The 13,633-nt window shown below is 48.0% G+C and overlaps 1 protein-coding gene across 1 annotated transcript in view; it reads left to right on the top strand.

Annotated features, from left to right (window-relative positions):
- Window positions 1–6,916: 6,916 nt before the first annotated feature.
- Window positions 6,917–13,633, top strand: part of LOC141172242 (uncharacterized) — a 38,582-nt gene continuing 31,865 nt past the window's right edge. Inside the window, exon 1 of the mRNA XM_073656230.1 lies at window positions 6,917–6,975. Within this exon, the coding sequence (XP_073512331.1) occupies window positions 6,950–6,975 (26 nt within the window). The 5' untranslated portion in view covers window positions 6,917–6,949. The remainder of the gene's footprint in view (window positions 6,976–13,633) is intronic.

The raw sequence follows: 13,633 nt of genomic DNA, 5'->3' as shown, positions 1-13,633 counted from the left end.
TGATCCGGGTACCCGTGTGAGCGGCAGAAGTGCAGCTGGAAGGCTCTGGCTGCTGTCTGAGCTGTCAAGTCTTTGACAGGGACCACCACCAGGAACTGGGAGTAGTGATCCACGATGGTTAGGGCGTAGACATACCCGCTTCTGCTTGGAGCCAGTTTAACATGGTCCAGAGCGACCAGTTCCAGCGGCTGCCTGGTGAGGATGGGTTGCAGGGGAGTCCTTTGGCTGGCACGGTCCCTTCTTCTTAGATTGCACGGGCCACAGTCTCTACACCATCTCTCAATGGCTCCTCTCATGCCTATCCAGTAGAACCGTTCACGCAGCAGGAACTCCAGCTTCTTCCATCCGAAGTGCCCTGCCCCATTGTGGTAGGCCTCCAGCACCATAGCTGCGTCCCGTCTCGGTACCACAACCTGCCAGATCAGTTCATGCGTCCGGGAATTGACCATTCTGCGGCACAACTTCTCCTTGTAGAGAAACAGTCTGCTTTTTTCCGTCCACAGTTGCTTGGTCTCTTCCGGTGCGTCTGGGTCCAGGCGGGCGTCAGCCTGGGTCAGTATCTCCTTCACCAGACGGACTGCGGGGTCACTGTCTTGCGTCTCCGCCCAGTTGTAGTGGGGTAAGGGGTTGAACGTAGCGGATCGCTGGCCCCTCACACGGTGGGAATACTGGGTAATCCCATGACGGTGGAACGCAGGGAGTTCGACCTCTTCCAGTTCTTCTGGATCTTCCCCTCCGTCCGGTAGATTTGGCATCCTGGACAGGGCATCCGCGTTGGTATTGGAGCGTCCTGCCCGGTATTTGATCGTGAACTCATAATTGGACAGGTGGGCCATCCATCTCTGCTCCAGGGCACCCAGTCTTGCTGTGTCCAGGTGTGTCAACGGGTTGTTGTCCGTGTACACGGTGAACCTGGAAGAGGCAAGGTAATGCTTAAAACGTTCGGTTACCGCCCACACCACTGCCAGGAACTCTAGCTTGAACGAGCTGTAATTCTCAGGGTTTCTTTCCGTGGGTCGCAGTTTTCGGCTGGCGTAAGCAATTACCCGTTCTCTCCCCTGCTGGATCTGGGACAGTACGGCTCCTAGCCCGATGTTGCTTGCGTCCGTGTGGAGGATAAAGGGCTGGCTGTAATCAGGGTACGCCAGGATTTCATCCCCCGTGAGGGCCATCTTCAGCTGGCGGAATGACTCCTCTTCCAGCTTTTCCCATCTGAAGGGTGGCTTCTGGTTTTTGGCCTTCCTGGACTGGCCTATCAAGAGGTCCTGTATAGGAGCTGCCTTCTTGGTAAAACCGGGAATGAATCTTCGGTAGTAGCCTACCAACCCGAGGAACTGCCGCACTACCTTTATGCTGGATGGTCTTGGCCAGTCCTTAATCACAGTGATCTTGTCAGGGTCAGGAGCCACTCCGTCAGCACTCACCACGTGTCCCAGGTACTGTACCTTTGGCTTCAGTAGATGACACTTTGAGGGTTTTACCTTTAGGCCATAGTTTGCCAGGGCTTCAAACACTTCTGCCAGGTGTTCCAGATGGTCCTCATAGGTCTTGGAATAGACGATGACATCGTCCGGGTATAATAGGACCGTCTCGAAGTTCCGGTGTCCCAGACAGCATTTCATCAACCGTTGGAAGGTTCCAGGTGCATTGCAGAGCCCGAACGGCATACAGTTAAATTCGCTGAGTCCCATCGGGGTGGTGAATGCGGTCTTCTCCCGGTCCGCCTCTGCTACAGGAACCTGCCAATACCCGCTAGTGAGATCCAAAGTAGAGAAGAAGTTAGCAGATTTTAATGCAGCTAAGGACTCTTCTATCCTTGGTAACGGATACGCATCTTTGTGTGTGATACGGTTGACCTTCCTGTAGTCTACACAAATTCTCATGGTGTTGTCTTTCTTTTTCACTAGGACTAGTGGAGCTGCCCAGGGGCTACAGCTGTCCCTAATTACCCGAGCCTCCTTCATGTCTTTTAGCATCCCCTTGGCGTGTTGATAGTGTGCAGGGGGTACGGGTCGGTATCTCTCATTTATGGGAGGATGGTTTCCCGTGGGGATGTGATGTTCTACCCCCTTCACTCTCCCGAAGTCTAGCGGGTGTTTACTAAACACTCTCTCGTACTCTTGAACCACCCGATAGACTCCCTGTTTTTGATGTGAGGGAGTGGAGTCAGTACCCAAATGCTGCTGCTGACACCAGTCCTCCATTTGTTTCTTAGAGCCGTTACCTTCCTCTGGTCGAGATGGAGGCAAGGGTTCCATGGCCTTTACAGAGTTCTGGTTGATGGTGAACAATTTGGCTAGCGTGGCATACCGGGGCAGGTATACTTCTCTCTCCCCGATATTTATGATGCGGATGGGCACCCTCCCATGGCGTACATTGACCACCCCCCCGTGCTGTCAAAATGGTGGGCCTACTGTCGGAGTAGACGAGCTCTACCATTGCTTGGTAGTCTCTACCTCTTAGACCAATAGCTGCCCGGCACCAAATCATCATCTCACTTTTCGGGGGCATGGCAATAGGGAACGGGTCACACATTCTCACGCTACCTATCTCACCACCAGATAGTTCCACTTGTTGCCGCTTCATCAGTGCCTGGATCTCTTTTTGGAGGACACACTGCTGGCTGGAACTGGCATTCTTGGCAACCTGTTGCAAAATAAGAATCACCTCTGCAAGACAGTTTTCGATTACGTTAGTACCTAGGGTTATTTTTGGGTGACTCTCGCGACGGTCAATGTCCACAATGATCAGTCCTTGTGCCGGCAGTTCAACTTTACCGACCTTGATGGTCACCTCTTTAAATCCTATCTGTGGCACGGGCTGACCATTGCTGGCGATGATGCTCAGGTCGTCATCTGGGTAGCGGGTTATGTCCGAGTCATTCCAGTACCGCTTGAAGAGCACGTACGGGATGGTAGTCACCTATGACCCAGTGTCTAGTAGGGCACTCATAGGAATGCCATCCAGTACCACAGGCAAGACAGGACGCCCCCCTACGTATTTATCACGCCAGTTCGATGGGCCTGATGATCTTATGCCTGGGGGTTGGCCCTCTACCCCAGGTTGTGCCCGTTTAAATGACAGTACCTTGCCATATGTCCGGGTTGATTGCAGCGGTGGCAGATGGGTCGTCCGTCCTCGTTGTATCTGTCGCTGGGTCTTCCTCTGGCCAGTGGGGTCCTCCTCAGTCGGCGCCACGGGACATCCTCCGGTCCGGATGCCAGCTGGATCTTTCCTGGAGAAGAGACCTGTAAAGACTGCACAGTTCTGGTTAGCGCGGCAACGCTCTTAGTCAGCTCTTGGACCTGATGGTGCAGGTCTGTAGCCGGGTTATTGTTCAAAGCCTGCGCATCAGCTCCCACAGGTCCTGCAGACAAGGGCGCCGCGTCCTGGTGATAAGTGATAGCAGGGCGCCTGTGGGTCACAGCGCCACCTGGTTCCGGTTCTCGGAGCACCCGGATGGCTCTGTCCTTGACTGTGCAAAGTCCAGGTCCGGGTCCTGTAAGGCCATTGCCCGCAACTGGGTTCGGTGGGCATTGCACAGTAGACCCCCGTGGGGAATGAAGCTTGTCTTCATTCCCCACGCTGTCAGGGTCTGCCTGGTTAATGGCTCTCAGGGCCTCTTGTAGGTTTAGAGCATAGTCTCTTATACTTTCATGTGCCCGTTGTTTGCACCCGAAAAATCTGAGCTTTATTTTGGCTGAGGTGCGGGTATCAAATGTGTCTTTCAGCCGGGCTAGTATTTCTCTGACAGTCCTCTTCTTCCTAGTTGGCCATGACTTTACCTCCCTTTGGGCTGCCCCGATTAATTGGGCCACCAGGATGCTCACCTTTTGCTCTTCCGTGAGGGGGTATACCTGGAAGAGGCTATCCAGTCTTTCCCTAAAGTCACTTAGGGTATGTGACTCCCCTGAGTACTGGGGTAGCCAGGTCGCCCCCGGGATATAGGGCATGGTGAATGGCATGACCGCAGCAGCGGTTGCGCTGGCGGCCGGTGTGGCGGTGGAGCTCCCCTCGGTATCCGTCATCCTCCTTCCCCTCTAGTGGACCGTGGCCTACCTTGCGATGCTCTTCTTCCGTAGGCCGCGGCTCCGCAGTCGATCGTCGTGGTCGAGGACCTGGCGTCGCGCTCCTGTGACGTCAGCGTCACTCTTCCTCCCTTCCAGGACCTTACGCAGCGTCGGAGCATGGGGAGGAGCTTCGGATCTCGCGCCCTTTCGGCGTCCACGCCCCTCTTCTTCCCGTGCGGCGTCCCGAAGATGGCGTCCGATGGCGGGAAGACGGCAGAAGATGGCGGGAAACGACCCAAGATGGCGTCCGATGGCGGGAAATGACTCCGGACGGCGGGAAACTTCTCTCAGGTAAGTGCAAAAGTCTTTTCAGGCACGCAATACCCGTTGGTGGCGGGTTGGTTTGATTCCTGCTGACTACGCCAAAAGTTGACGCGCCCCCTGGGCCTGTGTTGTGGATGCACGTGTGCGGGAGTACCCGGAGCCGGATTGCTGGGGGTTGTAGTCTTCCGTGGCGGTGACCCGGTCCGTGCCCAGGGCGGTCAAACCAGTGGCAGTTTTAGTATTTTAGTATTGTGATAATTGTCCGACTACGCCACCCGTGGATTGTGGTCAGTGGGGACCGCCGCTGCAGGGCAGACCGCTGAGGCTGGTATTATGTGTGCAGCTTAGAATGGGATGACTCCCCACGGGAGGAGTATAGCCTCAGGGCAGTTAGTGTGGATGATGGGAGTGATGGTGCACGAGCGCAGCAGTAATAACTCAGAGTCCGTGCAGTGCAGTTCAGGGTCTTTACTGGTATCATGAAGCAGACCCTCCCGGGAGTACTGGTTAGCAGTAGGGGCCTGGTCAGTCTGTGAGCAAGCAGGATCTCCCCCTGGCCAGGTGGAGTTGTAGGCCTCCCCATCTATCTGCACTCTTTCCTGGCTACCTTGCTCTATGCGGGTAGAAGTAGCCCACGTCCCTGAGTATACCGTGTGGTGCTCACCTGTATGGCCGGTGACTTGGGGCCTTCTGTTAGCCTCCGCTCCACGATGGCGGTGCTGGTCCCTTGCTTGTGACCGTGCCTCCGGGCTTCTATGGCCAGAGGACATGGAATCCCCTGCCGGTTGGATTCTGCTGCTGGACCTGGATGTCCCCACAGCCTCGGACTCCGTGTCCGGGTTTAGTATCTTCAGCCAAGGCGAGCTAACTAGCTTCCAGCCTCTGGCACTCGCTCCTGCTCCTACAGAGCTCCTGCTGTCACTTTCCCTCTCCAGGCTCTGACTCGCCTAATCCCGCCCCAGACCCAGTTTATAAGGGCTGATTCCTCCCCTCCCAGGTCTGGGCGGGCAGTGTTGCATGCTTAGGGCTCCTGACCAGGGAAACCTCCCACTTGCTCCCAGACATAATATTTCTATTACTGTGGCAACCAGACCCCTGGGGTGCCACAAAAGCGATAGAGAAATTGAATCTAGAGAAAAATAAGGGCCCTCTGGCCTGTCTAGGAGTTAGCCATTTAGCTGATTCAATATACGCTAAATTCTTCTGGTCAATGACCACAGTGATTGGATGAACTTCTCCCTCCAGAAAATGTCTTCAAACCTTAAAGGCTGATTTAACAGTAAGTAACTCACAATTCCCAACCACATAATTTATTTCAGCAGATGAAAATTTTCTTGATAATAAAGCACATGGCCGCAAATTGGTCAGAGTCTTGGAACATTGACATAAAACTGCCCCGACCCCGACCTCCAAAACATCCACCTCCACAATGAATGGTTCTTGGAGATCGGGTTGGATTAGAACAGGAGCAGACATAAAACACTCCTTCAATTGTTCAAAAGCCCCAATAGCATCTGGTGACCAAACCTTGAGATCTGCCCCCTTACGTGTGAGGTCATTAATCTGAGAAAAAAAAACTAAAGAATTTCCTATAATAGTTGGCGAATCCTACAAAACGTTGCAACACTTTCAGGTCACGAGGTTGGACCCAATCTATTATGGCTTTCACCTTCCCAGGATCCATCGTAAACCCATCAGCCGATAAAATGATCCCCGGGAATAAAACTTCCTGAACAGAAAAAAAACATTTCTCAATTGTAACAAAGAAAGAATTCTCCCTCAACCTTTCTAATACAACACGGACATGTTCCTGGTGAGAATCCAAATCGGGAGAGAAAATTCTATATCATCAAGATAAATCACAACAAATCTCACGATGTAATCAGAGAAATATCATTCAGAAAGTCGTAAAATCCTGTTGGTGCATTGGAGAATCCAAAGGGCAGGAGAAGATTATCGGATAAAACCTCTGCTGGTACACCTCGTACACGCGCGGTTCCGCTCCGTACACCTCGTACACGTGCGAGTCCACTCCGTACACCTCGTACACACACGGCTCCGCTCCGTACACCTCGTACACACACGGCTCCGCTCCGTACACCTCGTACACACACGGCTCCGCTCAGTACACCTCGTAGACGCGCGGCTCCGCTCCGTACACCTCGTACACACGCGGCTCTGCTCCGCACGCCTCGTACACACGCGGCTCTGCTCGGTACGCCTAATACACGCGCGGCTCCGCTCCGTACGCCTCGTACACGCGTGTCTCCACTCCTTACGCCTTGTACACGCGCCGCTCCGTACACCTCGTACACGCACCGCTCCGCTCCGTACACCTCGTACACGCGCCGCTCCGCACGCCTCGTACACGCGCGGCTCCGCTCCGTACACCTCGTACACGCGCTGCTCTGCTCCGTACACCTCGCAGACACGCGGCTCTGCTACATCCACACTGTAAACCCCTCCTGACCCCACACATAAACTTCAGCTCATCCAGCACCATGACAACCAGCACAGCAGAGTCCTGCATCCACTGAGGCCCCTGATCATGTGACCCCTGACTCCTCCCCTTCTGTGACCTCATCACAGGTCCTGTGCGCACACAACAGCCATATATGTGGTGGCGGCTCTGCAGGTGGAGGTATGTGGAGACCCCCATTACTGGGCGCAGGGGGCAGTAACCCCTTCAGCACGGAGGCTCTTTTGGGGTCTTGTGTTGGCCCTTTATAAGAATCATAAGGTTTCTGTTCTGTTTCCTGTAATAGATACATACGACCCAACTATGGAGACAGGAAGGGAGGAAACGTATTGTTCTCAGAGTACAGGACCCCCACAGTGTAATGCCCCCATTATGCAGGATGTATGATGCCCCCATTATGCCCCTTATACAGGATGTATGATGCCCCCACACAGTGTAATGCCCCCATTATGCCCCTTATGCAGGATGTATGATGCCCCCATTATGCCCCTTATGCAGTATGTATGATGCCCCACACAGTGTAATGCCCCCATTATGCCCCTTATGCAGGATGTATGATGCCCCCACACAGTGTAATGCCCCCATTATGCCCCTTATGCAGGATGTATGATGCCCCCACACAGTGTAATGCCCCCATTATGCCCCTTATGCAGTATGTATGATGCCCCACACAGTGTAATGCCCCCATTATGCCCCTTATGCAGGATGTATGATGCCCCCACACAGTGTAATGCCCCCATTATGCCCCTTATGCAGGATGTATGATGCCCCCACACAGTGTAATGCCCCCATTATGCCCCTTATACAGGATGTATGATGCCCCACACAGTGTAATGCCCCCATTATGCCCCTTATGCAGGATGTATGATGCCCCCACACAGTGTAATGCCCCCATTATGCCCCTTATGCAGGATGTATGATGCCCCCACACAGTGTAACGCCCCCATTATGCCCCTTATGCAGGATGTATGATGCCCCCCACAGTGTAATGCCCCCATTATGCCCCTTATGCAGGACGTATGATGCCCCCCACAGTGTAATGCCCCATAGTACCGCCATCCCCCCACACAGTACAATCAGAGGCATAACTAGGGTCTGATTGGACCCGTTGCAAGATTTTGACCACCCCCCATCCTGATATATACAGTGGGTACGGAAAGTATTCAGACCCTTTTACATTTTCCACTCTTTGTTTCATTGCAGCCATTTGGTAAATTCTAAAAAGTTTATTTTTTTTCTCATTGAAGTACACTCTGCACCCCATCTTGACTGAAAAAAACAGAAATGTAGAAATTTTTGCAAATTTATTAAAAAAGAAAAAATGTGGGGGTCCTGTACTCTGAGAACAATACGTTTCCTGTCTCCATAGTTGGGTCGTATGTATCTATTACAGGAAACAGAACAGAAACCTTATGATTCTTATAAAGGGGCAACACAAGACCCCAAAAGAGTCTCCGTGCTGAAGGGGTTAATGCCCCCTGCCCCTGTTATACCAATTAAATATGTGAATAGAGTTGTTTTAGGCCCAGTCTGCGTACGGGCACTCTGACCTCTCTATGTACCAGATTACATGTATGTTATGTATTTATGTTTTGAAAAATCAAATAAAAATGATGTTGAAAAAAAAAAAAAAAAAAATTTAAAGGGGTCTGAATACTTTCCGTACCCCCTGTATATGTATGTCCCTTATCCTGGGCCTCAACCTAGTATATGTCCCCCGTTCTGCCTCTGTTCTTTAGTGTATAGAAAAAAATAAACTATTACACTCACCAGGGGCGAATATAGAAGTGATGGGGCCCCATAACCGAAGTATAATGCACAGCCCATAATCCTCCATACAGTATAATGCACAGTCCATAGTCCATACATGTAGTATAATGCCCAGCCCACAGTCATCCTTGTAGTATAATGCACAGCCCATACTCATACATGTAGCATAATGCACAGCCCACACTCATACATGTAGTATAATGCACAGCGCATAGTCCACACATATAGTATAATGCACAGCCCATAGTCCATACATGTAGTATAATGCACAGCCCATAGTCCATACATGTAGTATAATGCACAGCCCATAGTCCATACATGTAGTATAATGCACAGCCCATAGTCCATACATGTAGTATAATGCACAGCCATTAGTCCATACATGTAGTATAATGCACAGCCCATAGTCCATTCATGTAGTATAATGCACAGCCCATAGTCCATTCATGTAGTATAATGCACAGCCCATACTCATACATATAGTATAATGCACAGCCCATAGTCCATACATGTAGTATAATGCACAGCCCATACTTCATACATGTAGTATAATGCACAGCGCATAGTCCACACATATAGTATAATGCACAGCCCATAGACCATACATGTTGTATAATGCACAGCCCATAGTCATCCATGTAATATAATGCACAGCCTATAGTCATCCATGTAGTATAATGCACAGCCCATATTCATCCATGTAGTATAATGCACAGTCCATACATGTAGTATAATGCACAGCCCATACTCATACATGTATTATAACGCACAGCCCACAGTCCGTACATGTAGTATAATGCACAGCCCATAGTCATCCATGTAATATAATGCACAGCCTATAGTCATCCATGTAGTATAATGCACCGCCCATATTCATCCATGTAGTATAATGCACAGTCCATACATGTAGTATAATGCACAGCCCATACTCATACATGTATTATAATGCACAGCCCATAGTCCATACATGTAGTATAATGCACAGCCCACACTCTTACATGTAGTATAATGCACAGCCCATAGTCCATACATGTAGTATAATGCACATCCCATAGTCCATACATGTATTATAATGCACAGCCCATAGTCCATACATGTAGTATAATGCACAGCCCATAGTCCATACATGTAGTATAATGCACAGCCATTAGTCCATACATGTAGTATAATGCACAGCCATTAGTCCATTCATGTAGTATAATGCACAGCCCATACTCATACATATAGTATAATGCACAGCCCATAGTCCATACATGTAGTATAATGCACAGCCCATAGTCCATACATGTAGTATAATGCACAGCCCATACTCCATACATGTAGTATAATGCACAGCCCATACTCCATACATGTAGTATAATGCACAGCCCATAGACCATACATGTTGTATAATGCACAGCCCATAGTCATCCATGTAATATAATGCACAGCCTATAGTCATCCATGTAGTATAATGCACAGCCCATATTCATCCATGTAGTATAATGCACAGTCCATACATGTAGTATAATGCACAGCCCATACTCATGCATGTATTATAATGCACAGCCCATAGTCCGTACATGTAGTATAATGCACAGCCCATAGTCATCCATGTAATATAATGCACAGCCTATAGTCATCCATGTAGTATAATGCACAGCCCATATTCATCCATGTAGTATAATGCAGAGTCCATACAAGTAGTATAATGCACAGCCCATACTCATACATGTATTATAATGCACAGCCCATAGTCATACATGTAGTATAATGCACAGCCCACACTCTTACATGTAGTATAATGCACAGTCCATAGTCATACATGTAGTATAATGCACAGCCCATGGTCCCTACATGTAGTATAATGCACAACCCATAGTCCATACATGTAGCATAATGCACAGCCCATAGTCCATACATGTAGTATAATGCACAGCCCATGGGTCCATACATGTAGTATAATGCACAGCCCATACTCATACATGTAGTATAATGCACAGCCCACAGTCATCCATGTAGTATAATGTACAGCCCATACTCATACATGTAGTATAATGCACGGCCCATAGTCATCCATGTAGTATAATGCACAGTCCATAGTCCATACGTGTAGTATAATGCACAGCCCACAGTCATCCATGTAGTATAATGCACAGTCCATAGTCCCTAAATGTAGTATAATGCACAGCCCATAGTCCATACATGTAGTATAATGCACAGCCCACAGTCATCCATGTAGTATAATGCACAGCCCATAGTCTGTACATGTAGTATAATGCACAGCCCACAGTCATCCATGTAGTATAATGCACAGCCCATAGTCTGTACATGTAGTATAATGCACAGCCCACAGTCATCCATGTAGTATAATGCACAGCCCATAGTCTGTACATGTAGTATAATGCACAGCCCACAGTCATCCATGTAGTATAATGCACAGCCCACAGTCATCCATGTAGTATAATGCACAGCCCATAGTCATCCATGTAGTATAATGCACAGCCCACAGTCATCCATGTAGTATAATGCACAGCCCATACTCTTACATGTAGTATAATGCACAGCCCACAGTCATCCATGTAGTATAATGCACAGCCCATACTCATACATGTAGTATAATGCACAGCCCATACTCATACATGTAGTATAATGCACAGCTCATACTCTTACATGTAGTATAATGCACAGCTCATACTCTTACATGTAGTATAATGCACAGCCCATACTCTTACATGTAGTATAATGCACAGCCCATAGTCCATACATGTAGTATAATGCACAGCCCATAGTCATACATATAGTATAATGCACAGCCCATAGTCATCCATGTAGTATAATGCACAGCCCATACTCTTACATGTAGTATAATGCACAGCCCACAGTCATCCATGTAGTTTAATGCACAGCCCATACTCATACATGTAGTATAATGCACAGCCCATACTCATACATGTAGTATAATGCACAGCCCACAGTCATCCATGTAGTATAATGCACAGCCCATACTCTTACATGTAGTATAATGCACAGCCCATAGTCCATACATGTAGTATAATGCACAGCCCATAGTCATCCATGTAGTATAATGCACAGCCCACAGTCATGCATGTAGTATAATGCACAGCTCATACTCTTACATGTAGTATAATGCACAGCCCATAGTCATACATGTAGTATAATGCACAGCCCACAGTCATCCATGTAGTATAATGCACAGCCCACACTCTTACATGTAGTATAATGCACAGCCCACACTCTTACATGTAGTATAATGCACAGCTCATACTCTTACATGTAGTATAATGCACAGCCCATACTCATACATGTAGTATAATGCACAGCCCACAGTCATCCATGTAGTATAATGCACAGCTCATACTCTTACATGTAGTATAATGCACAGCCCATACTCTTACATGTAGTATAATGCACAGCCCATAGTCCATACATGTAGTATAATGCACAGCTCATACTCTTACATGTAGTATAATGCACAGCTCATACTCATACATGTAGTATAATGCACAGCCCATACTCTTACATGTAGTATAATGCACAGCCCATAGTCCATACATGTAGTATCATGCACAGCCCATAGTCATACACGTAGTATAATGCACAGCCCATAGTCATCCATGTAGTATAATGCACAACCCATACTCTTACATGTAGTATAATGCACAGCCCACAGTCATCCATGTAGTATAATGCACAGCCCATACTCATACATGTAGTATAATGCACGGCCCATAGTCATACATGTAGTATAATGCACAGCCCATACTCATACATGTAGTATAATGCACAGCCCACAGTCATCCATGTAGTATAATGCACAGCCCATAATCCATACATGTAGTATAATGCACAGCCCATAGTCATCCATGTAGTATAATGCACAGCCCATACTCTTACATGTAGTATAATGCACAGCCCACAGTCATCCATGTAGTATAATGCACAGCCCATACTCTTACATGTAGTATAATGCACAGCCCATACTCTTACATGTAGTATAATGCACAGCCCATAGTCCATACATGTAGTATAATGCACAGCCCACAGTCATCCATGTAGTATAATGCACAGCTCATACTCTTACATGTAGTATAATGCACAGCCCATAGTCATACATGTAGTATAATGCACAGCCCACAGTCATCCATGTAGTATAATGCACAGCTCATACTCTTACATGTAGTATAATGCACAGCTCATACTCTTACATGTAGTATAATGCACAGCCCATACTCTTACATGTAGTATAATGCACAGCCCATACTCTTACATGTAGTATAATGCACAGCCCATAGTCCATACATGTAGTATAATGCACAGCCCATAGTCATACATGTAGTATAATGCACAGCCCATAATCATACATGTAGTATAATGCACAGCCCATAGTCATACATGTAGTATAATGCACAGCCCACAGTCATCCATGTAGTATAATGCACAGCCCATTGTCATCCATGTAGTATAATGCACAGCCCATAGTCTGTACATGTAGTATAATGCACAGCCCACAGTCATCCATGTAGTATAATGCACAGCCCATAGTCATACATGTAGTATAATGCACAGCCCATAGTCATACATGTAGTATAATGAACAGCCCACACTCTTACATCTAGTATAATGCACAGCCCATAGTCCATACATATAGTATAATGCACAGCCCATACTCTTACATGTAGTATAATGCACAGCCCACATTCTTACATGTAGTATAATGCACAGCCCATAGTCCATACATGTAGTATAATACACAGCCCACAGTCCATTCATGTAGTATAATGCACAGCCCATACTCATACATGTAGTATAATGCACAGCCCATACTCATACATGTAGTATAATGCACAGCCCATAGTCCATCCATGTAGTATAATGCACAGCCCATAGTCCATCCATGTAGTATAATGCACAGCCCATACTCTTACATGTAGTATATTACACAGCCCATACTCATACATGTAGTATAATGCACAGCCCACACTCTTACATGTAGTATAATGCACAGCCCATAGTCCATACATGTAGTATAATGCACAGCCCATACTCA

Source organism: Phyllobates terribilis, unplaced genomic scaffold, assembly GCF_046119375.1.
Source record: "Phyllobates terribilis strain yellow unplaced genomic scaffold, ASM4611937v1 Scaffold_12__6_contigs__length_324123572, whole genome shotgun sequence".
In the NCBI taxonomy this organism is placed as follows: Eukaryota; Metazoa; Chordata; class Amphibia; order Anura; family Dendrobatidae; genus Phyllobates; species Phyllobates terribilis.
The sequence above is the reverse complement of the archived record's forward strand: the minus strand, read 5'-3'. Positions and strand labels throughout refer to the sequence as shown.